The sequence below is a fragment of the Oncorhynchus masou genome, chromosome 29 (genome assembly GCF_036934945.1).
Source record: "Oncorhynchus masou masou isolate Uvic2021 chromosome 29, UVic_Omas_1.1, whole genome shotgun sequence".
In the NCBI taxonomy this organism is placed as follows: domain Eukaryota; kingdom Metazoa; phylum Chordata; class Actinopteri; order Salmoniformes; family Salmonidae; genus Oncorhynchus; species Oncorhynchus masou.
In genome coordinates, this window is record NC_088240.1 from 76,235,001 (window position 1) to 76,262,413 (window position 27,413).

The 27,413-nt window shown below is 43.6% G+C and overlaps 2 protein-coding genes across 3 annotated transcripts in view; both read right to left on the reverse strand.

The window, feature by feature from the left end:
* The window catches only part of LOC135520572 (gamma-enolase-like), a 24,046-nt gene extending 4,379 nt beyond the window's left edge, over positions 1–19,667 (reverse strand). The window contains exons 1-8 of the mRNA XM_064946219.1: positions 19,586–19,667; positions 15,306–15,391; positions 14,975–15,070; positions 14,508–14,566; positions 14,299–14,368; positions 14,015–14,148; positions 8,615–8,837; positions 6,257–6,454 (exon numbers count right to left, since the gene is read on the reverse strand). Of these exons, the coding sequence (XP_064802291.1) occupies positions 6,257–6,454; positions 8,615–8,837; positions 14,015–14,148; positions 14,299–14,368; positions 14,508–14,566; positions 14,975–15,070; positions 15,306–15,390 (865 nt within the window). The 5' untranslated portion in view covers position 15,391; positions 19,586–19,667. The remainder of the gene's footprint in view (positions 1–6,256; positions 6,455–8,614; positions 8,838–14,014; positions 14,149–14,298; positions 14,369–14,507; positions 14,567–14,974; positions 15,071–15,305; positions 15,392–19,585) is intronic.
* A 2,122-nt stretch (positions 19,668–21,789) lies between these two features.
* Positions 21,790–26,589, reverse strand: LOC135520573 (myeloid leukemia factor 2-like). Of its 2 annotated transcripts, none has more exons than XM_064946220.1 (8): positions 25,904–26,589; positions 25,393–25,504; positions 24,995–25,030; positions 24,797–24,850; positions 24,434–24,562; positions 24,140–24,299; positions 23,709–23,916; positions 21,790–23,222 (listed from the first exon to the last, which is right to left on the reverse strand). In XM_064946220.1, exons 1-8 carry the CDS (start codon positions 25,945–25,947, stop codon positions 23,210–23,212), a joined length of 756 nt encoding a protein of 251 aa, XP_064802292.1. In that variant the 5' UTR covers positions 25,948–26,589; the 3' UTR covers positions 21,790–23,209. The 2 variants fall into 2 exon arrangements, with proteins under 2 accessions (XP_064802292.1, XP_064802293.1); XM_064946221.1 differs by having other exon boundaries at positions 23,702–23,916; positions 25,904–26,588.
* Positions 26,590–27,413: the final 824 nt, after the last annotated feature.

Below are 27,413 nucleotides of genomic sequence, written 5' to 3' on the forward strand. Positions count from 1 at the left end.
AACACATTTGGCCTTTTCCTTATTTGAATACCTGTACCCCATTATATACATACCAACAGTAAAAACCACCACCAACCTCTCACACAGATATTCCAACAGAGACATGGCATTAACTTGGCACACACAGAAAACACATGAATCACAGTTTCTCTCATAACACAGAAAGGACGCCCCTGCCCGACTCCAGGTTCAACCCGTGCCAACCAGCTGTTTGTGGCCAGGGCTCCATGTAGAACCCTTCACTGTAGTTCCCCTGACCTCTTTGGTACTGGGGGTTTGTAGAGCCCCCTCCATCTAAAACCCACCATACTCTCCTCTCCACATACCTCATGCCACTGATGTGCCTTCACTCCTGTTAGGCTCCTAATGTTCCTTACCTTAATATAGAGGTTGAAGAGGGCTTTACCTCCCACCCCCCCAAACTCCCCCAGGCTCAGAGTGTTAAAATCTAACAAGTCCTCCAGACCCCCTTTCCAGTCCCCAGTCTCTGCAGTCACCTGCAGTGGTGGAAACATGGGTGGCCACTCCCCCTTTGTCTGCTCAAACACCCCCTTACCGGCTCAGACAGTGCCTCCTGGACCTCCTCCAGGAATCTGTCCAGCAGCCTAAGAGACATTATTCCTGTTTGTTGTGTCAGGACTTCCATGGTTTTCCACCCCTCCTCTCCCAGCAGTCTCAGGTCACCCAGCCTTTGTAAACCCCCTGCCATCAGTCGCCTCTGCATGGTGGCCGACTGAACCGATCTCAAAGGGATGGCTGGGTTGTGGAAGATAGGCTCCTCCCACACCCACAGCCCAGGCTCCACACCCCCTTCTTGTGTGGGCCTTAGCAGCTTCCGGCCCTCAGCACTGCATAGTAAATATCTGATAGACCTGCGGTACTCAGCCTCTCCAGCTTCATGAGGAACAGCTACCGGTCCAACCCTAATCCGCAATCTCTCCTCAGCAGCGTGCATGCTGGTTCAATCCAGCCAACATCAGTATGGTACAGCAGTCTCTGCACCACCTTTAGTCGGGAAGGCAGCCACCCTGCTCTCCAGTTCCACCAGGCCCTGTCCTCCTTGGTGGACAGTTATGTACAACATTGCCGCCCTCATCCAGTGATGGCCCAACCAGAAAAAGTCCACCAGCTTGCGGGGGAGGGGAGGGGGGGTGTTGAGGACAGCCAGTTTATGCTACAGGGAAGATGCCACCAAGTTGTTGATTATCAGCACCATCCCTCTATATGACACTTGGGACAGGAGCCACCTCCACCTGGCCAGTCTTGACACCACTGCCTGTGACAGCCCCTCCCAGTTCTTCCTGGCCCGGGTACACCCCCAACATTTTAAAAACTTCAAAACCCCACTGCAAACCCCCTGGAAGCAGAGGAGGGGCCACATCCCCCCATGGGCCACATAACAGAGCTTTGCTCTTGCCCCAGTTTACCTTAGCTGACAAAGCACCCTCGTACACCTTCAGACTAGTCTCTAATGCCTGCATATCCTGACCATCAAAGAAACGTCATCTGCATACCTTGACACTGCTATGCCTTGTCACCACACCCATGTCTGTCCAGCACACTCCCTGCAGTCTCCTGGTAAGCAGGCCCAAAAAAGGCTCACTGGCTAGTGTATAACTGCCCCGATAGAGTGCATCCTTGTCTAATGCCTCGTCTCACTCAGAATGTCCTACTGAGCCCCCCTCCCACCTTGACCATACATGATGACCCAGCATACAGCACCTTCACAAAGGTCAAAAACCTTTCCCCAAACCCAAACACAGACATCACATTAAACAGATACTCATGGTCCACTCTATCAAAAGCCTTCTCTTGATGTAAAGAGACCCGTCCAAAGTTCACATTAGAAACCTCTCGACAAGTCCAACATGTCCCTAATTAAGAACAAGTTGTCCGTGATTGAGCGTCCCGGTACACAATATGTTTTTGGTCCTTATGTACTATCGAGTCCAGGTGGGACTTCAGTCTGTTAGAGAGGACCTTGGCAAATATCTTGAAGTCCGCACAGAGCAATGCCACAGGACTCCAGTTCTTAAGTTCACACAAGTCCCCTTTTTTGGGATGGAGAGTCAGAGCCACCTGACGACAGCTCATCGGCAAGTCTCCTACCCCAATGCATTCACGCAACACGCAAAATAAGTCCAGTCCAATTATTCCCCAGAATGTTTTATAAAACTCCACTGGGAGTCCATCGACCCCCGGTGCATGACCGGGGGACATCTGGGTTATGGCCTCTGCCAGTTCATGGGACAACAGAGGAATGTCCATTTCATCCCTCTGTGTCAGAAAGAGCTTAGGGAGTTCTGCGACCAAGACCTGAGCACACATAGGATCACACATTTCTGCCCTATACAACTCAGTATTTAACTCCACAGTTCGCTCTCGCATCTCCCCCACCACAGAGGTCACCTGCCCATCAGACAGCCGTAGATAATGCATACCCTTGGCTTCACAGCTCTGTCTTTCCAAACCAAAGAAGAAGGAGCTGGGAGCATCCATCTCCTTGAGCATGGAGAACCTAGCTCTTACATGTGCTCCCTTTGCTTTAACCTGGAAAAAACTGCCCAGGTCCCTACTTGATTCAGATAAATTAGCCTGGAGGCCTACATTGCCTTTCCCCACCATCTCTACCTCCATCTCACTAATACTATGCTCGAGTTCCCCCAGTACTCTCCTAGCCTCTGAGGATGAGAGAGCTGTATACTGTTGACAGAAAAGAAAAGCCGAATTTGGACTTTCCCCACATCCCACCATTGACACAGAGACTCATATTCCTCTCTTTGCTGCCCCCACCTTTCCCCAAAAAATCTTGAAACCTGAGCAAAAAGTGGCATCTTGAAAGAGCTTTACATTAAACTTCCAATAAGATGCCTGCCGAGGCCCTGGTGAAATAGACAGCCGAGCCATGGTTATGTGGTGATCCGAATACCCCACCGGGAAAATGATAGCATCAAACTGTCACGCCCTGACCTTAGAGAGCTTTTAATGTCTCTGTTTTGGTTTGGTCAGGGTGTGATTTGGGTGGGCATTCTATGTCTTTTTTCTATGTTTTGTATTTCTTTGTTTTGGCCGGGTATGGTTCTCAATCAGGGACAGCTGTCTATCGTTGTCACTGATTGGGAACCATACTTAGGTATCTTTTTCCCACATGGGTTTTGTGGGTAGTTATTTTCTGTTTTGTGTTTCTGCACCTGACAGGTTTCAGTTCTGCACCTGACTGTTTCGGTTTTCATTCATTCTCTTTGTTAATTTTGTTATTTAGTGTTCAGTTCAAATAAAAGTATGAACACCTGCCATGCTGCACCTTGGCCCTCTCCTTTCATCAGACGTGACACCAACAGCCTATTGCTCTGATTCCTAGACATGTAAAATCGATCAAGTCGGGCTGCATTCACCCTAGCCCCAAAAACCTTCACCCATGTATACTGCCTTGTGTTGGGATGTGATGATGTCCCTTAACACTCCCACTGACACTGAATGAGGCTCTTTCCCATTTCTGTCTTTTTGTCAAATCCATTGTACAGCTGCAGTCCCCATCTCCTCAGGCGCTACCTGTGAGAGTTCCTGTCTAAGACACCCAAATAGACCCCCCCCTCTCTCTGTGTTAGGCACATACACATTTATGAAGACAAAACCCATGTTGTTAATTTCTGCTTTTACAACAAGCAGCCTACCCCTACACACCTCCTTTGAGGAGCACATTTTTAGACAGACCCGGTACAGAAAGGACTGCCACCACTGCACTAAAATGAGTCCCATGGCTCAACACATTTGCCCCTTTCCACCAGAGCCCCAATCTTCATTCACCACATCACTATGCATCTCCTGCAGAAACAACACCTGTACTGTTTTTTTGTTTTACATATTCAGCTAACACTCTCCTCTTTCCTGCATTTCTGGCACCATTTATATTAAGCGAGCCTACCCAGAGTCTCCATAAGAAATTGGAGAAAAGCCAGCAAAAACAAAGAGACCAATGGAGCCCCAGTGCCCGAAAAAAACTATACATCTAAACAGTGTCTGAATGTAGACCCTTACGCATGGTTGTGATCCACTTCCTCAACCTAAACCGTTTCCTGGGTGAGAGGACACCATGCCCCTCATTTTTCATAGCATGTCGTACTGATCATACAAATTTTCTCTGATCAGAAAATAATAGCCTCAAGATGAACTTTTTTCCCCTTGGACTCATTCAGGAACCTTGTCAGTTCCCTCAACGTGTACTTTGACCCCTCTGCTTGACTGGCTGTCAGCTCCGAACCCATTGAAGTGGATTCTGAAAAAAACGGATCCTCATCATCCTCTTCCTCAGACTCACTTTCCTCCTCATCTCCATCTCCCATCCTGACCACCTGCCATTCCTCTCTGGTCAGGGCCTCCCCCCCAGCACCAGGCAAAGGTTCCTTGGTGCTTTATACCCTCCCACCTTATTTCTTGTCCCCTTTTTCCTTTAACGCTTGACACCCTCCTCCTCCCACCCTAGTCTCTTACACTTTCCCACTATACTCTCCTCATCCACTAGCATAACCTGACTAGACCCAGCCTCATCTTCCACACCATCTCTAGCCTGACTAGACCCAGCCTCATCTACACCACCCTCCATAGTATGATAAGGCCCAGCCTCATCTACCACACCATCTCTAGCCTGACTAGGCCCAGCCTCATCTACCCCACCATCTCTAGCCTAACTAGACCCAGCCTCATCTACCCCACCATCTCTAGCCTGACTAGGCCCAGCCTCATCTACCCCACCCTCCATAGTATGATAAGGCACAGCCTCATCTACCACACCATCTCTAGCCTGACTAGGCCCAGCCTCATCTACCCCACCATCTCTAGCCTAACTAGGCCCAGCCTCATCTAAACCACCCTCCATAGTATGATAAGGCCCAGCCTCAGCTACCCCACCATCTCTAGCCTGACGAGTCCCAGCCTCATTACCCCCTGCACGTTGATCTCACTTTCCCCCACTGGCGCTTGTAGCTTGTCTATGGCCTTTATGTGGTCACGCAAAGCACTTATGCCCCAAATCCACACACTCAAAACACCATAGACTATCTGTGCTGGCAAACCCTGTGAAGAGCCCCTCCCCATGCCTCACTTTAAAATGCACATTTAGCTGTTGCTCATTGTTATTCAGAAACAGGAACACCATCCTCCAGAACGAAACAACGTGCTTAACGGCATCTGCCTGAAAGCCTGCTGACAGTACTCGAAAACTGCTAGCAAACCTACCAAAAATACTCAGCTCTTTCCTGATTTGATCATCCGTAATAAACAGAGGCAAATTTCCAACTACCACCCTTGTCGAAGGGGTAGAAAGAGGCGAAATTGGCACCAACACACCCCTTACAAATATTCCACTAGCAATTAGCCTACCAACCTAATTTGATCTTTTCATGAACAAAATCACAGCTTTGTTCATTCTGGAAGCAGAATGTATAAATTCACCGACTGCAAACAGATCCTCCTCCACTTTAACTCCATTCTCAGGAACACACCTGAATCCATGCCGTATCGACAGCGTCTCCTCTGCGCTAGGATGAGAAGCCATTGCGCAAACCACACCTTCCAAACCCCAGGAAACTAAATCTATCCTCTTCCACCCTAACTTTGAAAAAACCTGTGGATACCACTAAAACAAAGAGTGCATTAATATAAAATAAAAATTGAAAGAAAAGACCAAGGACAGAGTCAAGAAAATAAGTTAGGACAGAGCCCTAGAGAGAGAGAAAGAGAGAGAAAGAAAGAAAGAAAGAAAGAAAGAAAGAAAGAAAGAAAGAAAGAAAGAAAGAAAGAAAGAAAGAAAGAAAGAGAGCTTGGATGGCCTCCCCTCATTTCCTGACACCAGTTAAGGAGGTTTTAATTATGCGCTACAGTGCACATTTGGCACGGTGGGAGCTGCACTGATGTACCCTGCCCCCCATCACTGGTGCTTATCCATGTCGCTGTGGCTGTGTGTGTGTGTGTGTGTGTGTGTGTGTGTGTGTGTGTGTGTGTGTGTGTGTGTGTGTGTGTGTGTGTGTGTGTGTGTGAGTGTGTGTGAGTGTGAGTGTGAGTGTGTGTGTGTGTGTGTGTGTGTGTGTGTGTGTGTGTGTGTGTGTGTGTGTGTGTGTGTGTGTGTGTGAGAGAAAGAGAGCTTCAGTACAAGACATCAGAGTTAATTGTCGGGAGGGGAGTAGCCTAATCAATCATATCATGGAACAATTAACCATGTTAGGGTGACAGGTACACACACACACACATACACACACACCTGGGTAGTCATTGACGAAGCCCTGGTACATGTCGCAGAGCTCTTGGGCGCTGATGTGGCGGTCTGCGTTGGGAGGAGACTTGAAGTCCAGGTCGTACTTGCCCTCTTTGTAGAACTCAGAGGCTGCCACGTCCATCCCGATCACCACCTTGTCTGTGAAACCTGCCTTCTCAATGGCTGTCTTGATCAGCTCCAGGGCTGCACAGGACAGAGGGACAGGACACAGGGACAGGACAGAGGGACAGGACAGAGGGACAGGACAGAGGGACAGGACAAAGGGACAGGACAGAGGGACAGGACACAGGGACAGGACAGAGGGACAGGACAGAGGGACAGAACAGAGGGGCAGGACACAGGGACACAACACATGGACAGGGGGACAGGACACAGGGACACGACAGAGAGACAGGACAAAGGGACATGACACAGGGAAAGGGGGACAGGACACAGGGACACGACAGAGACACAGGACACAGGGACACGACAGAGAGACAGGACAAAGGGACATGACACAGGGAAAGGGGGACAGGACACAGGGACACGACACAGGGACAAGACACAGAGAGACAGGACAAAGGGACATGACACAGGGAAAGGGGGACAGGACACAGGGACACGACAGAGAGACAGGACAAAGGGACATGACACAGGGAAAGGGGGACAGGACACAGGGACACGACAGAGACACAGGACACAGGGACACGACAGAGAGACAGGACAAAGGGACATGACACAGGGAAAGGGGGACAGGACACAGGGACACGACAGAGACACAGGACACAGGGACACGACAGAGAGACAGGACAAAGGGACATGACACAGGGAAAGGGGGACAGGACACAGGACACAGGGACACGACACAGGGACAAGACACAGAGATAGGACAGAGAGACAGGGAAAGGGAGTGTGACAAGAAAGGTGAGCAGGGAGAGGGGGTTGCTATTAAACAGTGAGTGATAAATCCAATGCAGGGGTATTGTACTTGTCTTGTTCTGACTCTGAAAGACAATGTGCTGTGTTAATTTATGAGCCCAGTTCAAAAACAACCACGGACTCCAACCCCTTCTGTATTTACAGTAATATTGGGAATCTTGCCTACGGTGCATTCAGAAACTATTCATACCCCTTGACTTATTCCACATTTTGTTATATTACAGCCTGAATTCAAAATGGATTAAATAGATTTTCGTTCACACCCATCTACACACAATACCCCCTAAATGACAAAGTGAAAACATGTTTATAGACATTTTTGCAAATGTATTGAGTCAATACATGTTAGAATCACCTTTGGCAGCAATTACAGCTGTGAGTCTTTCTGGATAAGTCTCTAAGAGCTTTGCACAACTGGATTGTACAATATTTGCACTTTTTTCTTTTAAGCTATTCAAGCTCCATCAGGTTGGTTGTTGATCATTGCTAGACAGCCATTTTCAAGTCTTGCCATAGATTTTCAAGCCGATTAAGTCAAAACCAATGTTGTCTGGTAAGCAACTCCAGTGTATATTTGGCCTTGTGTTTAAGGTTATTGTCCTGCTGGAAGGTACATTTGTCCCCCAGTGTCTGGTGGAAAAGCAGACTGAACCAGGGTTTCCTCTAGGATTTTGCCTGTGCTTAGCTCTATTTCATTTATTTTTTATATAATTAACTCCCTAGTCCTTGCCAACGACAATCATACCCATAACATGATGCAGCCACCACCATGCTTGAAAATATGAAGTGATACTCAGTGATGTATTGTGTTGGATTTGCCCCAAACATAATGCTTTGTATTCAAGTTAATTTCTTAGCCACATTTTTTGCAGTTTTACTTTAATGCCTTATTGCAAAAAGGATTCATGCTTTGGAATATTTGTATTTTGTACAGACTTCCTTCTTTTCACTCTGTCATTTAGATTAGTATTGTGGAGTAACTACAATGTTGTTGATCCATCCTCAGTTTTCTACTATCACAGCCATTAAACTCTGTAACTGTTTTAAAGTTTCCTTCCTCTCTTGCTACTTACTTAGGAAGGATGCCTGTATCTTTTTAGTGACTGGGCATATTAATACACCATACGAAGTGTAATTAATAACTCCACACTGCTCAAAGGGATATTCAATGTCTGCTTTTTATATTTTACCCATCTAGCAGTAAGTGCACTTCTTTGCGAGGCATTGGAAAACGTGTAGGCCAGGCTGGAACAGAATAAAATGTAGAAAACGTCAAGGAGTGTGAATACTTTCTGAAGGCAATGTAAACCAATTGGAAGGCTGTTTCCTTCACATCTGAAAACACAGAAAGCTGAGGGTCTACAGAAGTTGTTTCCGGGCCATGCAGTAATGTCTTTGATGTGTCTTTCCTCCTGTCTCTCTCACCTTCAGTGTTCTCCAGTATGTTTGGGGCGAACCCCCCCTCGTCCCCCACGTTGGTGGCGTTCTGGCCATACTTCTCCTTGATCACTTCCCTCAGCGTCTGGTACAGCTCCGCCCCCACACGCACAGCGTCCCTGAAAGACTCCGCCCCTACAGGAAGTACCATGAACTCCTGCATGGCCAGCTTGTTGCCCGCGTGAGAGCCCCCGTTGATAACGTTAAAGGCCTGAGGGAGAGATGGACCAGGGGAGGAGAGGGAGACATACATCAGTATTTGTCAATATACAGTATTTATTCATTAATGTATCTAGTTGTTCCTTCATTCCTTTATCTAGATTGTGATTCATTGCTTTATCCAGTTGTATCTTCATTCCTTTATCCAGTCGTTCCTTCATTCCTTTATCCAGCTGTTCCTTCATTCCTTTATCTAGTGTTTCCTTCATTCCTTTATCTAGTGTTTCCTTCATTTCTATATCCAGCTGTTCCTTCATTCCTTTTTCTAGTTGTTCCTTCATTCCTTTATCTAGTTTTTCCTTCATTCTTTTATCCAGCTGTTCCTTCATTCCTTTAGCCAGTTGTTCCTTCATTCCTTTACGTAGTTGTTCCTTCATTACTTTATCCAGTTGTTCCTTCATTCCTTTATCCAGTAGTTCCTTCATTCCTTTATCTAGTTGTTCCTTCATTCCTTCATCCAGTTGTTCCTTCATTCATTTATCAAGTTGTTCTTTCATTCCTTTATCTAGTTGTTCCTTCATTCCTTTATCCAGTTGTTCCTTCATTCCTTTATCTAGTTGTTCCTTCATTCCTTTATCCAGTAGTTCCTTCATTCCTTTATCCAGCTGTTCCTTCATTCATTTTTCCAGTTGTACCTTCATTCCTTCATCCAGTTGTTCCTTCATTCCTTTATTTAGTTGTTCCTTTATTCCCTTTTCCAGTAGTTCCTTCATTCCTTCATCCAGTTGTTCCATCATTCCTTTATCCAGTCGTTCCTTCATTCCTTTATCCAGTTGTTCCTTCATTCCTTTGTCTAGTGTTTCCTTCATTCCTTTATCCAGTTGTTCCTTCATTCCTTTATCTAGCTGTTCCTTCATTCCTTCATCCAGTTGTTCGTTCATTCCTTTATCGAGTTGTTCCTTCATTCCTTTTCCAGTTGTACCTTCATTCCTTCATCCAGTTGTTCCTTCATTCCTTTATCTAGTTGTTCCTTTATTCCCTTTTCCAGTAGTTCCTTCAATCCAGCATCCAGTAGTTCCTTCATTCCTTTATCCAGTCGTTCCTTCATTCCTTTATCCAGTTGTATCTTCATTCCTTTATCCAGTTGTTCCTTCATTCCTTTATCCAGCTGTTCCTTCATTCCTTTATCCAGTTGTTCCTTCATTCCTTTATCCAGTAGTTCCTTCATTCCTTTATCTAGTTGTTCCTTCATTCCTTTATCCAGTTGTTCCTTCATTCATTTATCAAGTTGTTCTTTCATTCCTTTATCTAGTTGTTCCTTCATTCCTTTATCCAGTTGTTCCTTCATTCCTTTATCTAGTTGTTCCTTCATCCCTTTTTCCAGTAGTATCTTCATTCCTTTATCCAGTGTTTCCTTCATTCCTTTATCCAGCTGTTCCTTCATTCCTTTATCTAGTTGTTCCGTCATTCCTTTATCCAGCTGTTCCTTCATTCCTTTATCTAGTGTTTCCTTCATTCCTTTAACCAGTTGTTCCTTCATTCCTTTATCTAGTTGTTCCTTTATTCCCTTTTCCAGTAGTTCCTTCATTCCTTCATCCAGTAGTTACTTCATTCCTTTATCCAGTTGTTCCGTCATTCCTTTATCCAGTTGTTCCTTCATTCCTTCATCCAGTTGTTCGTTCATTCCTTTATCCAGTTGTTCCTTCATTCCTTTATCTAGTTGTTCCTTCATTCCTTTATCCAGTAGTTCCTTCATTCCTTTACCCAGCTGTTCCTTCAATCATTTTTCCGGTTGTACCTTCATTCCTTCATCCAGTTGTTCCTTCATTCCTTTATTTAGTTGTTCCTTTATTCCCTTTTCCAGTAGTTCCTTCATTCCTTCATCCAGTTGTTCCATCATTCCTTTATCCAGTCGTTCCTTCATTCCTTTATCCAGTTGTTCCTTCATTCCTTTGTCTAGTGTTTCCTTCATTCCTTTATCCAGTCGTTCCTTCATTCCTTTATCTAGTGTTTCCTTCATTCCTTCATCCTGTTGTTCGTTCATTCCTTTATCCAGCTGTTCCTTCATTCCTTTATCCAGTTGTACCTTCATTCCTTCATCCAGTTGTTCCATCATTCCTTTATCCAGTCGTTCCTTCATTCCTTTATCCAGTCGTTCCTTCATTCCTTTATCCAGTTGTTCCTTCATTCCTTCATCCAGTTGTTCGTTCATTCCTTTATCGAGTTGTTCCTTCATTGCTTTTTCCAGTTGTCCCTTCATTCCTTCATCCAGTTGTTCCTTCATTCCTTTATCTAGCTGTTCCTTTATTCCCTTTTCCAGTAGTTCCTTCAATCCAGCATCCAGTCGTTTCTTCATTCCTTTATCCAGTCATTCCTTCATTCCTTTATCCAGTTGTATCTTCATTCCTTTATCCAGCTGTTCCTTCATTCCTATATCTAGTGTTTCCTTCATTCCTTTATCCAGTTGTTTCTTCATTCCTTTATCTAGTGTTTCCTTCATTCCTTTATCCAGTCGTGCCTTCATTCCTTTATCCAGTTGTTCCTTCATTCCTTTATCTAGTTGTTCCATCATTCCTTTATCCAGCTGTTCCTTCATTCCTTTATCTAGTGTTTCCTTCATTCCTTTAACCAGCTGTTCCTTCATTCCTTTATCTAGTTGTTCCTTTATTCCCTTTTCCAGTAGTTCCTTCATTCCTTCATCCAGTAGTTACTTCATTCCTTTATCCAGTTGTTCCGTCATTCCTTTATCCAGTAGTTCCTTCATTCCTTCATCCAGTTGTTCCATCATTCCTTTATCCAGTCGTTCCTTCATTCCTTTATCCAGTTGTTCCTTCATTCCTTTGTCTAGTGTTTCCTTCATTCCTTTATCCAGTCGTTCCTTCATTCCTTTATCTAGCTGTTCCTTCATTCCTTCATCCAGTTGTTCGTTCATTCCTTTATCGAGTTGTTCCTTCATTCCTTTTCCAGTTGTACCTTCATTCCTTCATCCAGTTGTTCCTTCATTCCTTTATCTAGTTGTTCCTTTATTCCCTTTTCCAGTAGTTCCTTCATTCCTTCATCCAGTTGTTCCATCATTCCTTTATCCAGTCGTTCCTTCATTCCTTTATCCAGTTGTTCCTTCATTCCTTTGTCTAGTGTTTCCTTCATTCCTTTATCCAGTCGTTCCTTCATTCCTTTATCTAGCTGTTCCTTCATTCCTTCATCCAGTTGTTCGTTCATTCCTTTATCGAGTTGTTCCTTCATTCCTTTATCCAGTTGTATCTTCATTCCTTTATCCAGTTGTTCCATCATTCCTTTATCCAGTCGTTCCTTCATTCCTTTATCCAGTTGTTCCTTCATTCCTTCATCCAGTTGTATCTTCATTCCTTTATCCAGTTGTTCCTTCATTCCTTCATCCAGTTGTTCGTTCATTTCTTTATCAAGTTGTTCCTTCATTCCTTTTTCCAGTTGTACCTTCATTCCTTCATCCAGTCGTTCCTTCATTCCTTTATCCAGTTGTTCCTTCATTCCTTCATCCAGTTGTTCCTTCATTCCTTTATTTTGTTGTTCCTTTATTCCCTTTTCCAGTAGTTCCTTCATTCCTTCATCCAGTAGTTCATTCATTCCTTTATCCAGCCGTTCCTTCATTCCTTTATCCAGTCGTTCCTTCATTCCTTTATCCAGTCGTTCCTTCATTCCTTTATCCAGTTGTTCCTTCATTCCTTTATCTAGTGTTTCCTTCATTCTTTTATCCAGTCGTTCCTTCATTCCTTTAACCAGTTGTTCCTTCATTCCTTCATCCAGTTGTTCCTTCATTCCTTTATCTAGTTGTTCATTTATTCCCTTTTCCAGTAGTTCCTTCATTCCAGCATCCAGTAGTTCCTTCATTCCTTCATCCAGTCGTTCCTTCATTCCTTTGTCCAGTTGTATCTTCATTCCTTTATCCAGTTGTTCCTTCATTCCTTTATCCAGTTGTTCCTTCATTCCTTCATCCAGTTGTTCGTTCATTCCTTTATCTAGTTGTTCCTTCATTCCTTTTTCCAGTTGTACCTTCATTCCTTCATCCAGTTGTTCCTTCATTCCTTTATCTCGTTGTTCCTTTATTCCCTTTTCCAGTAGTTCCTTCATTCCTTCATCCAGTAGTTCCTTCATTCCTTTATCCAGTCGTTCCTTCATTCCTTTATCCAGTTGTTCCTTCATCCCTTTATCTCGTTGTTCCTTTATTCCCTTTTCCAGTAGTTCCTTCATTCCTTTATCTCGTTGTTCCTTTATTCCCTTTTCCAGTAGTTCCTTCATTCCTTCATCCAGTAGTTCCTTCATTCCTTTATCCAGTCGTTCCTTCATTCCTTTATCCAGTTGTTCCTTCATCCCTTTATCCAGTTGTTCCTTCATTCCTTCATCCAGTTGTTCGTTCATTCCTTTATCTAGTTGTTCCTTCATTCCTTTATCTAGTTGTTCCTTCATTCCTTTATCCAGTAGTTCCTTTATTCCTTTTTCCAGTTGTACCTTCATTCCTTTATCCAGTTGTTCCTTCATTCCTTTATCTCGTTGTTCCTTTATTCCCTTTTCCAGTAGTTCCTTCATTCCTTCATCCAGTAGTTCCTTCATTCCTTTATCCAGTCGTTCCTTCATTCCTTTATCCAGTTGTTCCTTCATCCCTTTATCCAGTTGTTCCTTCATTCCTTTATCTAGTTGTTCCTTCATTCCTTTATCCAGTTGTTCCTTCATCCCTTTATCCAGTTGTTCCTTCATTCCTTTATCCAGTTGTTCCTTCATTCCTTTATCTCGTTGTTCCTTTATTCCCTTTTCCAGCCGTTCCTTCATTCCTTTATCCAGTTGTTCCTTCATTCCTTTATCTAGTGTTTCCTTCATTCCTTTATGCAGTCGTTCCTTCATTCCTTTAACCTGTTGTTCCTTCATTCCTTCATCCAGTTGTTCCTTCATTCCTTTATCCAGTAGTTCCTTCATTCCTTTATCCAGTCGTTCCTTCATTCCTTTATCCAGTTGTTCCTTCATTCCTTTATCTAGCGTTTCCTTCATTCCTTTATCCAGTTGTTCCTTCATTCCTTTATCCAGTAGTTCCTTCATTCCTTTATTTATTGATTCATTCATTTGTTTATTCAATGACAGCGATAACTGTCTGAAGCCTTCATCTTATCTTTTTTTACAGAGTAGGTTATGGTTTTTGGTCAAATGTATTCTATGACAGTCAACTGAATACAGGTGAAAATGTAACGGTAATGAACTCACAGGAACTGGAAGCACTAGCTCTGTGTTTCCTGCCAGGTCAGCAATGTGACGGTACAGGGGGACACCTTTCTCTGCAGCACCAGCTTTGCATATGGCCAAGGACACACCCAGAATAGCATTGGCCCCAAACTGAGCTGAAGGGAGCAGAATGGATAGGTATGAATTAAGGGAACGATCAAATTGAAAAAGCACTGGTTAGAATAAAATGTTCAGACGCCAGCTCTTGAGACCAGGACTAGTCCAAGCTGGTGTCCCATATGCGATTCATACAGGTTGTTACTTACCCTTGTTCTCAGTGCCGTCCATCTCTATCATCATCTTGTCCAGTTTCTCCTGTTCTACCACACTGACCTCCTGCAACACAGCACATCTTAGAGAGACTGATGAGACATCTTTCTCTCTTTCTCTCAGTTACAAATAGGCCCAAACAAACACACTGCAACACAGGACATAACACACACACACACATACACACGCTCTCCACCGTACTCACCGACTGGATGAGGGCAGGACCAATGGTGTCATTGATGTGACCAACAGCCTTGAGCACACCTAGGAGAAGGAGGGATGTAGCGAAGGATGAGAAGAAACAGGATGAAGAAGAGGTGGTGGAGGAGGAGGAGGATACAGACACAGGACATAAGAATGAAGAAAAGGACACAGAAAAGTAGTTCATTCTGCACCTCACTTAGTGTAGTCATCTTAATTTTCCTCCTCACAGTGCTACCATAAGTCAATATGGCTTACTGCTCATACCTTCTCTAGTGACCATCCATCTCCTAGCCCATTTCTCTATCCCCCTTTCCCCCTTCACTTCCCCTCACACACACACACACACGCACACGCACACGCACACACACACACACACACACACACACACACACACACACACACACACACACACACACACACACACACACACACACACACACACACACACACACCTTTCTCGGCAATCACCTTTGCCCTTGTAGCGGCTTTTGTCTCCGTCTCTCAGCTCCAGGGCTTCATAGATGCCAGTAGACGCTCCGCTAGGCACAGCTGCCCTGAAGACACCTGGAAAGTGGAGGGAGAGATTTGAGGGAATGGAGGGGTGAGGGAATGAGGGAAGGGAGAGGAAGACAGATGGGGGAGGGAATGGAAGGGTTGAGAAAACGAGGGAATGGAGGGGTGAAGGATAGAGGAGAAAGCAAGATACCCATTATAAGGAGAAAGCAAGATACCCATTTGATAATGGAATATCTCAAATAATCACACCATGTAATGATGATGAAAAATACCAGTCTCTCACCTTTGTCAGTGTGCAGGTCCACTTCCACTGTGGGGTTCCCCCTGGAGTCCAGGATCTCCCTGGCAACAATGATCACTATCGACATCCTGTGGGGAACACACACACACACACACACATATACACACAGACGTGCACAGTCAAATATAATGCAGACACAATTCATTCTCACCTCTAACAGGCACGCACACAAATGTACACACACACACACACACGTACACTCACACATACAGTGGGGAGAACAAGTATTTGATACACTGCTGATTTTGCTGGTTTTCCAACTTACAAAGCATGTAGAGGTCTGTAATTTTTAACATAGGTACACTTCAACTGTGAGAGATGGAATCTAAAACAAAAATCCAGAAAATCAAAATGTATGATTTTTAAGTAATTAATTTGCATTTTATTGCATGACATAAGTATTTGATCACCTACCAGCCAGTAAGAATTCCGGCTCTCACCTGTTAGTTTTTCTTTAAGAATCCCTCCTATTCTCCACTCATTACCTGTATTAACTGCACCTGTTTGAACTCGTTACCTGTATAAAAGACACCTGTCCACACACTCAATCAAACAGACTCCAACCTCTCCGCAATGGCCAAGACCAGTGGGCTGTGTAAGGACATCAGGGATAAAATTGTAGACCTGCACAAGGCTGGGATGGGCTACAGGACATTAGGCAAGCAGCTTGGTGAGAAGGCAACAACTGTTGGCGCAATTATTAGAAAATGGAAGAAGTTGAAGATGATGGTCAATCACCCTCGGTCTGGGGCTCCATGCAAGATCTCACCTCGTGGGGCATCAATGATCATGAGGAAGGTGAGGGATCAGCCCAGACCTACACGGCAGGACCTGGTCAATGACCTGAACAGAGCTGGGACCACAGTCTCAAAGAAAACCATTAGTAACACACTACGCAATCATGGATTAAAATCCTGCAACGCATGCAAGGTCCCCCTGCTCAAGCCAGCGCATGCCCGTCTGAAGTTTGCCAATGACCATCTGGATGATCCAGATGAGGAATGGGAGAAGGTCATGTTGTCTGATGAGACAAAAATAAGGCTTTTTGGTCTAAACTCCACTCGCCGTGTTTGGAGGAAGAAGAAGGATGAGCACAACCCCAAGAATACCATCCCAACCGTGAAGCATGGAGGTGGAAACATCATTCTTTGGGGATGCTTTTCTGCAAAGGGGACAGGACGACCGCACCGTATTGAGGGGAGGATGGATGGGGCCATGTATCGCAAGATCTTGGCCAACAACCTCCTTCCTTCAGTAAGAGCATTGAAGATGGGTCGTGGCTGGGTCTTCCAGCATGACAACGACCCGAAACACAAAGCCGGGGCAGTGGCTCCGTAAGAAGCATCTCAAGGTCCTGGAGTGGTCTAGCCAGTCTCCAGACCTGAACCCAATAGAACATCTTTGGAGGGAGCTGAAAGTCCGTATTGCCCAGCGACAGCCCCGAAACCTGAAGGATCTGGAGAAGGTCTGTATGGAGGAGTGGGCCAAAATCTCTGCTGCAGTGTGTGCAAACCTGGTCAAGAACTACAGGAAACGTATGATCTCTGTAATTGCAAACAAAGGTTTCTGTACCAAATATTAAGTTCTGATTTTCTGATGTATAAAATACTTACAGTGCCTTGCGAAAGTATTCGGACCCCTTGAAATTTGCGACCTTTTGCCACATTTCAGGCTTCAAACATAAAGATATAAAACTGTATTTTTTTGTGTGAAGAATCAACAACAAGTGGGACACAATCATGAAGTGGAACGACATTTATTGGATATTTCAAACTTTTTTAACAAATCAAAAACTGAAAAATTGGGCGTGCAAAATTATTCAGCCCCCTTAAGTTAATACTTTGTAGCACCACCTTTTACTGCGATTACAGCTGTAAGTCGCTTGGGGTATGTCTCTATCAGTTTTGCACATCGAGAGACTGAAATTTTTTCCCATTCCTCCTTGCATAACAGCTCGAGTTCAGTGAGGTTGGATGGAGAGCATTTGTGAACAGCAGTTTTCAGTTCTTTCCACAGATTCTCGATTGGATTCAGGTCTGGACTTTGACTCGGCCATTCTAACACCTGGATATGTTTATTTTTGAACCATTCCATTGTAGATTTTGCTTTATGTTTTGGATCATTGTCTTGTTGGAAGACAAATCTCCGTCCCAGTCTCAGGTCTTTTGCAGACTCCATCAGGTTTTCTTCCAGAATGGTCCTGTATTTGGCTCCATCCATCTTCCCATCAATTTTAACCATCTTCCCTGTCCCTACTGAAGAAAAGCAGGCCCAAACCATGATGCTGCCACCACCATGTTTGACAGTGGGTATGGTGTGTTCAGGGTGATGAGCTGTGTTGCTTTTACGCCAAACATAACGTTTTGCATTGTTGCCAAAAAGTTCAATTTTGGTTTCATCTGACCAGAGCACCTTCTTCCACATGTTTGGTGTGTCTCCCAGGTGGCTTGTGGCAAACTTTAAACGACACTTTTTATGGATATCTTTAAGAAATGGCTTTCTTCTTGCCACTCTTCCATAAAGGCCAGATTTGTGCAATATACGACTGATTGTTGTCCTATGGACAGTCTCCCACCTCAGCTGTAGATCTCTGCAGTTCATCCAGAGTGATCATGGGCCTCTTGGCTGCATCTCTGATCAGTCTTCTCCTTGTATGAGCTGAAAATTTCGAGGGATGGCCAGGTCTTGGTAGATTTACAGTGGTCTGATACTCCTTCCATTTCAATATTATCGCTTGCACAGTGCTCCTTGGGATGTTTAAAGCTTGGGAAATCTTTTTGTATCCAAATCCGGCTTTAAACTTCTTCACAACCGTATCTCGGACCTGCCTGGTGTGTTCCTTGTTCTTCATGATGCTCTCTGCGCTTTTAACGGACCTCTGAGACTATCACAGTGCAGGTGCATTTATACGGAGACTTGATTACACACAGGTGGATTGTATTTATAATCATTAGTCATTGAGGTCAACATTGGATCATTCAGAGATCCTCACTGAACTTCTGGAGAGAGTTTGCTGCACTGAAAGTAAAGGGGCTGAATAATTTTGCACGCCCAATTTTTCAGTTTTTGATTTGTTAAAAAAGTTTGAAATATCCAATAAATGTCGTTCCACTTCATGATTGTGTCCCACTTGTTGTTGATTCTTCACACAAAAAAATACAGTTTTATATCTTTATGTTTGAAGCCTGAAATGTGGCAAAAGGTCGCAAAGTTCAATAGGGGCCGAATACTTTCGCAAGGCACTGTATGTCATGCAATAAAATTCATTACTTAAAAATCATACAATGTGACTTTCTGGATTTTTGTTTTAGATTCCGTCTCTCACAGTTGAAGTGTACCTATGATAAAAATTACAGACCTCTACATGCTTTGTAAGTAGGAAAACCTGCAAAATCGGCAGTGTTTCAAATACTTGTTCTCCCCACTGTATACACACACGCAAAGCACCTTTCATCCTCTCTTCTAGCACATACAGTACATGCACCAACCGTCCTCCTAACACAGCCTTGTTCTAACACAGCCATGTTCTAACACAGCCATGTTCTAATACAGCCATGTTCTAACACAGCAGAGGGATTTCTGCATTATCAAAACAAGCTTTAGAAGACGGGGGAGAAAGATGAGAGGAGCAAGGGAACGGTGGTAGAGATTCTATAATTTTTAAATCCCCCTTTGGCCAGAAATTATGAATATTCTGAGATGAGGTGAGTGATATTCACAGTGAGAGGTAAAAATTACCTCTTAAATGTCTTTGCCGGAGACATAAACAGAAAATATAGAGACTAACACAGGCAGACTTCTACTCTCTCTCTCTCTCTCTCTCTCTCTCTCTCTCTCTCTCTCTCTCTCTCTCTCTCTCTCTCTCTCTCTCTCTCTCTCTCTCTCACACACACACACATAGCACACTGACGCATAGTCAGGAAGTAAATGCTGTGAAGCAGATGCACTCTAAGCACATACAGCGACACACACCATACCGCAATTGACAGGCCAACCATCAAACACATTCAACACCGAACCATGGACTAGTAGGACACACGTTCAATGCACTGTCATTCCTTGACACACACACACCGTCAGTGAGTTTAGACACATAAGCTGATGCAATGGTACCTGTGCTGTGCTGTGCAGTCAAGGACTAATCAGAGGATATGAGCCGGTGGAGGGATGAAATGGTGAGAGAAGAGAGCAGGGAGACAGAGGACGGGAGACTGAGAAGGATGAGAGGAAGGAAGGAATAGATGTATATTGTTTTCCATTACCTGCAGTGTGTGTGAAGCCTGGTAGGGAAAGTGGGAGAATGTGAGCAAATGAGTGAGAGGGAGAGTGAGAGAGGGGCACAGGGAGGAGGTAGAAAATGGGAGGGGGTCAGAACTTGCGACAGACGGGGGAGGGGGAACGTGCAAGTTATTGGAAGATGCAGAGGAAAGGGGAGGGAGCGAGACTGGGTCAAGGAGACAAAAAGAGGAGAGGAGAGAAGGATTCAGCATAGCAGCAGTAGGCACCGAAAAAGAGGGGTTGTGTGTGTTCGGTTTTGGCTTGAGCCCAGAGAAACGTCACAAAATAGAATAGGAGAGAACACAACATGGAATACAAAATACAATCCCCCACAACCCCCCTGTCCCATCCCATGATGACACAGTCAACACACTGCACCACAGCAACAGAGCTACAGCCCTAGGCACTGACGCTCAGTATATTGGCAATCACAAAAATTACACATTCATTTATGCATACATTTGTTGGAACAATATTTCCGCAGATGTCATAAGTACTAGTCAGTAGTGATGTAAGCCCTGATAAGCTCACATACACAGAGAACAGGAAGAAACAGACGGCAGGGTTGGCAGGAGTGTATGCTGGGACATACTGTGGGATGCATGGGCTTAGCTTGCTGTGTGTATCTGCTAGCTAGAACATATTGGAGGATGCATTCACTTAGTTAGCATTAGCATTCATCTTCTAAGACATACTGCAGGCTGCAGAAATCTGTTAGTATGGCTATCAGCTTTGTATAGATACTATGTGGATTGGCCTTGTATAGACTGTTGTGACCAAACTGTAGGTTGTTTTTGGCTTAGCCTTTGCATGCACAGTACAGGAGGGGAGACATTGAACTCCCTGTAGTTCAGGTTAGATGGCCATATGGAATAGATACAGTGCCTTGCAAAAGTATTCATACCCCTTGGATTTCTGCACATTTTATTGTTCTACAAAGTGGCATTAAACTGGATTTAATTGTACTTTTTTGTCAACAATCTACACAAAATACTCTGTAGTGTCAAAGTGGAATAATAAAAAAATAAAAAATAGAAGATTGATAGAAATTCAATAATATAGTTGTTGCATAAGTATTAAGCTCCATGAGTCGAGACATGTTAGAAACACATTTGGCAGTTATTACTTAAAAAAAATAGTTTCTCACACCTGGATTGTGCAATATTTAATTTCATAATTCTTCAAGCTCTGTCAAGATGTTGGGGGTCATGGCTAGACAGCAATTTTCAAGTCTTGCCATACATTTTCAAGCAGATTTAAGTCAAAACTGTTACTTGGCCACTCAGAAACATTCACTGTCTTATTGGTAAGCAACTCCCGTGTAGATTTGACCTGTAGGTTTTTGTCCTGCTGAAAGGGGAATTCCTCTCCCAGTGTCTGTTGGAAAGCAGACTGAACCAGGGTTTCCTTTTGCCTGTGATTAGCTCCATCCTGTTTCTTTTTATCCTGAAAAACTCCCCAGTATGTGCAGATGTCAAGCATACCCATACCTTGATGCAGCCACCACCATGCATGAAAATAAGGAGGCAGTTACTCAGTGAAGTGTTATGTTGGATTTGTCCGAAACATAAGACTTAGCATTTAGGCCAAAAAGTGTATTACTTTAGTGCCTTGTTGCATACAAGATGGATGTTTTGGAATATTTGTAATTCTCTTTTCACTTCGAGTCATTATTGTGGAGTCACTACAATGTTGTTGAACCATCTTAAGTTTTCTCCCATCACATCCATTGTAACTGCTTTAAATCACCAATGGCCTCATGGTTACATCAGTGAGCAGTTTAAGTCCTGTCCTGCACCTCAGTTCAGAAGGATGTCTATCTTGATGTGTCTGGGTGGTTTAATACATAATCCACAGCATAATTATTAACTTGACCATGCTTAAAGAGATATTCAATGTCTGATGTGTTATTGTTATCCATCAAACAATCACTACCCTTCTCTGAGGCTTTCAAAAAGATCCCTGGTCTTTGTAGTTGAATCTGTGCTTGGTATTCAATATTTGATTGAGGGGACTTACACATATTGTATGCATGGGGGACAGAAGAAGGGTTAGTCATTAAAAAATGTCAACCCATAGTTTTTCATAGAGTGAGTCCATGTAAATTATGTGATTTATTAAGCAACATCTTCCTCCTGAACTAATTTAGGCTTGCATAAACAAATAGGCTGAATACTTACGCAATGGACATATTTTCGTTATCATATTTTTATTCATCTTTAAAAAAAATTGAATTTCTCTTCCACTTTGACATTACAGAGTATTTTGAGTAGATTAACAAAAAAAGAAAATTAAATCAATCAATTCTAATTCGTAACATAATGTGAAGCAATCCAAAAGCTCTGAATGATTTTGCAAGGCACTGTATGTGAATGAAGGCCAGGGCCAACTAACTAGTGATGGGTAGCATTTAACAGAATACAGAGATGAAAGATAGAGAACGAACAATAAAGCACACAAGGCAGCTATAAAATACAGATGGAACTTCAGAGATGAAGGTGACAATTATGGAAGAGACAAATCCAGAGGGAATGTGCCACGGAATGGGCAGAGGGCAGGGAGGATTTTGATTGGCTTCTTCTCTGGTGTGTTCCATCTGGATGTCATATGACCATCTGCAGCTATTCTGACACTAGATAGTGAGAGCACGAGTTTACACACACAAGAGAGTGTGTGTAGGGATGTGAATGTGTTTATTTTTGAGGGAGTATGTATGAAGGGATGGACTGTGCCATAAGACACACTATTTACTGTGGCATTTATAATAGAAACAAAGTGTTGGGATGGAAAGACATGCTGAATATTGAACAGATTCAACAGCAAAACAAAAATACAACCAAGTAACATTTTCACATGCACCAGGGTTGGGATCAATACCACTTCAATTGTGCCTATTTGGGAATTAAACTTAAATTCCAATTCTCATGGCTTTTCAACAATGAAAATTGTTGGAATGTCTGTTTACTTCCCTACATGGAAATGGGATGTCAGACACGTGACTGTATTAAGACAGAAAAACACCAGCAAACTCCATTTCTCCTGTACCACCTTCAGTAATGGCAGTCCTCGTCAGGTCAAAACCTGTTCTAAAAACATAACCCATCCACTCACTATTCCATGACAAACCACAACACAGTGTGCAATTATCTAACAATATTTAATGTTTGTTTTCATTAATTGTTTTAGTCAACAGTATACAATTCAATTCACAGACACACTAGTGTCTACACAAACATATATGGACTGTACAGCACATGTGTAGTATGTAGTGTGGCAATTTATATATATTTATATAGTGAGGTGGGAAATTAACGCATGTGAAGTTGGAGGGTGGCTCTATATACAACTTGAATGTGTGTAATCATGTGTGTACATGTGTGTCCACACGTGTATGTGAACGGTAACAGCAGATAGGTTGAACCATAATTGCAGGTATTGAGTGTGTTGGGTTCTGATGTGTGTGTGTGTGTTAAATGTATAGTTTATATATAGACAGTCCCATCATATCAAACATCTTGACGGTCAGTCGTGACCCTCTTCTCCCTTCTTCATTCACAGCATCAGGCAGATCCCCTCGGTATCCTCTCCTCCATCCTTCTGCTCACCTTTCACCTTTGACCCCTGGCAGGAGAGAACACATGACATCAGTGGGTGATGTGGATCTCGAGTGTCATAGTGGCTTCTTGTCTCCTCTCCTACACTGATCTGAAAACACTGGTTATGTCAAAAGCAATATGGAGGATTCTTACTGGGACTGAGCTTTTGCATGTCCACTTGTTTAATGTCAGAGCAGATGGAGGAGTGGTGTAACGTAAACCACTGTAGACTATTGAGATACACCCATTGAGCCCAGACAAGCTAACAACTGGGACAGGCCCAGGTCCAGACTCATCTCATCTGTTCCCTGGACCTTATTGACTCACCTAGTGGATTTGAAAGGACTGGATCGGGATTGGCGTAAGCAAAGACCCTATATCAGGGTTGATGCCTATCCACTACTTTCAGATCAACAAAGGGTACAGGAATTGATTTGGAACTGTGCTGTCCACAGTACACACACTTTTACAAACACAGATATACACAGGTCATGCTCCTCCTACCTCTCACCAGTCGTAGCGGGGGCGAGTTGCGGGTGGGAGGTGTCTGGGAGACTCATGGCGAGGGGCGGGCGGAGACGAGGAGCTGGGTGGGGCGGCGAGGGCCAGCTGTTGGCCCCCTGCCCTCCTGTCCCGGCCGTAGTCTATCCCCCGTGCGTTTGGGGGAGGGTACCTTCCGGCTGTGCTCCTCCACTCCTCATCGAAAGCAGTAGCCTCACCTGAGAGAGGGACAGGGGGGGGGTCAGAAACCTGGCCAGACGTACCTCTAACCAGGCAAGTCTAGCAATGGAAACAAACAGTTGCAAATACAGCCATTAAGCATTCATGTGCTTTTTTACTCAAGGCAAATGGTTTATTATTACTTGAGGGTTAGAAACATGGGTATGGTCATACTGATTCTGGAGAACCGTAGTGAGTAGCACATGTAGCTCCGTGACTTACTCTCCTCCAGGTTGATGTAGTCCTGTCGTTCTTCGCGGTCACCCGTGTGGCGGTTTCGGGAGCGTTCCATTACGTGACCGCGGTCCCAGATGTGGTGGCCAATGGCCAGGCGCTCCAAGCCGCTCTCGCTGTCACGCATCGATTGGCGCGTCTCACGAATCTGAGGGGAGGAGGTAGTGTTCAGCAGGGAGCTGGTAGTAGAGGCCAGTAGCTCTGGAGGACTGGCATTGTAAAACCCTACTGAAAAAATGTACATGCAATCACAGTAGTAAATGTAATTTGGCCTGCTCTTACCCCTCCAGGTGCAGTCCTCAGTTCGCTGGTCTGCTGGTAGACTTTAGGGGCTCCCATGTCTGAGGAGGAGTAGGAGATGACTGTGGAGGAAGAGAACGTCTGACAGTTTGGCGAACCAGACATTCTGTCCTAAAGGGAAAGAAGATAACATCTTGTCTAGCTGGATTATGTTTAAGTTTCAACTACTGAACTCATGTTGGGACTTTGCTTTAGACAGAGTTGTTGCTAGGTCACAAAACGTTAACTCTAAAATGTGTTTTTTTTTCTGGACGCAGAGAATCTCCATTGAGGGTGTTTTTTTTTAGCTCAGGAACATGTTTGATCTGGGAAAGCAGGTGAGGGAATATCTCTGGAAATACTCACCATGTTCTCCATCATTCCTCCCATCATCCCAAACATGTCCATGAAGCCTCCCCCCTATGGAAGGAACACATGAGGAAGTCAGTTATCTGATTCTGAAATTGAGAATTAGTTTTGAATGTATTGGAACAGGGCCTTGGGTGCTTTTCTGTGCTCTAAGAGGCAGAGATAACATCTTAACACGCAGGGACAAGGACTCACCATTCCCATCATTCCAAAAGGCTGCAGGGCTCCAGCCTGAAAAGCAGTATGAGGTTATTTAACAGCAGACAACAAATATGCAGTAACAATGCAGTATGGCATGAAGTACTATAAAATTAGAGTCTACACTACATATAATCAAAGGGAAAATAGCTATGGTGTGTTGTGCTGAATACATACCAGGGTTGGGTCGGTTCCATTTTAATTAGTCGATTCAAAAGTTATCCAATTCAAATTCCAATGTTTACTCATTGAAGAGAATTTGAATTGTACTGTACTGACTAAATTTGAAGTGGAATTGAACCCAACATCACACACTTACTATAGATACTCAGAGTAGTCTCTCTCACACACACACACACACACACACACACACACACACACACACACACACACACCTGAAGGTGGGGTGCACGGGGAGGCTGAATCTGAGGGCTGAGGGGGAAAGGTTCGTAGCCAAATGACCCAAACAGACTCCTCATCTGTTGCCTCTGGGCTGCAAATGGATCCCTTCAAAACAGAAATGATTTATCTCACTGAGGATACAGACCATGAAAAAAAACCACAGCAGTGAATAAGGAAAGGGATTGCTGACATTATGAAAACTCAGGTGAGAAATCCACCTGTTTCCAGGAGTGCTCTTGACCATGGTTACTCATCATGGAATGAGGATAAGGTGTAACCACATACTTATGTAAAAAAAAAAAGAAGAAGCTCGAGATAACTATATCATGGCTTGGATGGATCATGGTCCACTCACTATGTGGTGTATGTAGTTAACTAATACACATGGTGGCAGGAGATTAGGCCTTTAAATCTAAGAACAAACGACGACTTGGTTGATGCATGCAAGTGGGTATAAAAGCAAGACATGCAGTTCGCTTGGATAAAAGGCAATACGATACTCACATCATGTAAGGGTTGTCATCCACGTCATTTAAATATCGAAACATGGTGTTTTGGTTAGCTAATTAAGCTAGCTGGGGCTAGCTAAAAACGTACTTTCTTGGGGCCTCAGTACAAAAAATAATGTAAGAGGACAGTAAGTTTACGACCTTTCATTCAGGTATTTCGACACTTCTAGTACAGCGTACCGACGGACAATAGTGAGAAATGTGCAGCAGTATTGTTAGCAAGCTAGCTATCCTTGCTAGCCACCTAGCATCCGTGTAAGGAAACTAGCCTGAAAACTAGCTTGCAAACCAACGTAGGAAATTAGCCCCTTAAAGCAGACGTATTTGCAGATAGAAAGTCTTATATTGTTCACGCCTAAATACAACTTAAAACAGTGACTAGGGTTTTCCTAGCAAGATAGCTAACTAGCTATTTTTCCACTGTTGATTGCACATGAAAACGGAAGTCAAGCTGACAAAGGAAGCCAAAACGTCAGGAATCTAAAGGAAGAAAGATGTTGATGTCTCCACAATTTTCCAACAACCTGACACCTACAAACGCCTATATTTTGTGCAAAACATGCACCTATCCGTTCAGAAGCCGTGGTGCTAAATGTCACCGAATAAAAAACAAATGACCCTGCAAAACGCCTGTAGCCCGCAAGCTAGAATTAAGCGAAATGTCAATAAAAAAAAGGGGGGGGGGGCAACATCCGGAAATGACGTAGACTCGTCGTCAATGAGGATAGAATGCAAAAGGGCCAACATGCCTTACCCTTGCAAATGTGTAATATCTGTCAACCAATGTCACTTCTTTGGTATCTATTTACATTAAACATGTAATTTTTCTATTGAATGTCACTAAAAAGAGCTGGTGAGAGGGTGTCATTATGTCACTGGGTGACATAAATTATATAGAGCTTAAAATCATAATCAACTATCTTTTTTTCTAAAGATTTGCCTTGATATGACTGTAAAAACAGAACATTTTAAAACATGACTCTGAAACAACTTTAGGAATCAAAATATTGCCAGAAGTTAAAGAAATGTGAGAACACTGCTCTCTACAGGCCTTGCTTTTGAGGATCAAACTGCTGTTGCATGCATGCATGCTCAAAAGTTGTGCCAACTGTCAAATATGTTTTTGAAGTTAAGTTTTAATGTCACATGCACAAGCATAGTGAAATGCCTTCTTGCAGCACGAAACCCAACAATGCACTGATCAATATCAAAGTAGCACTAAAGATAACACAAGCTAGAACAAAAACACACAAGAAATAAAAATAAGAACACAAGGTAATAAGCTATATACATGGTAAGTTCCAATACCATATTTACAGTGTGCAGGGATACTGGAGTGATAGAGGGAGACACGGTGCATTCGGAAAGTATTCAGACCCCTTGACTTTTTTCCACATTTTGTTACATTACAGCCTTATTCTAATATGGATTAAAAAAATCAGAATAATAATTATTCACTAGTCTTCTAGTCCCTGCTGCTGAAAAATATCCCCACAGCATGATGC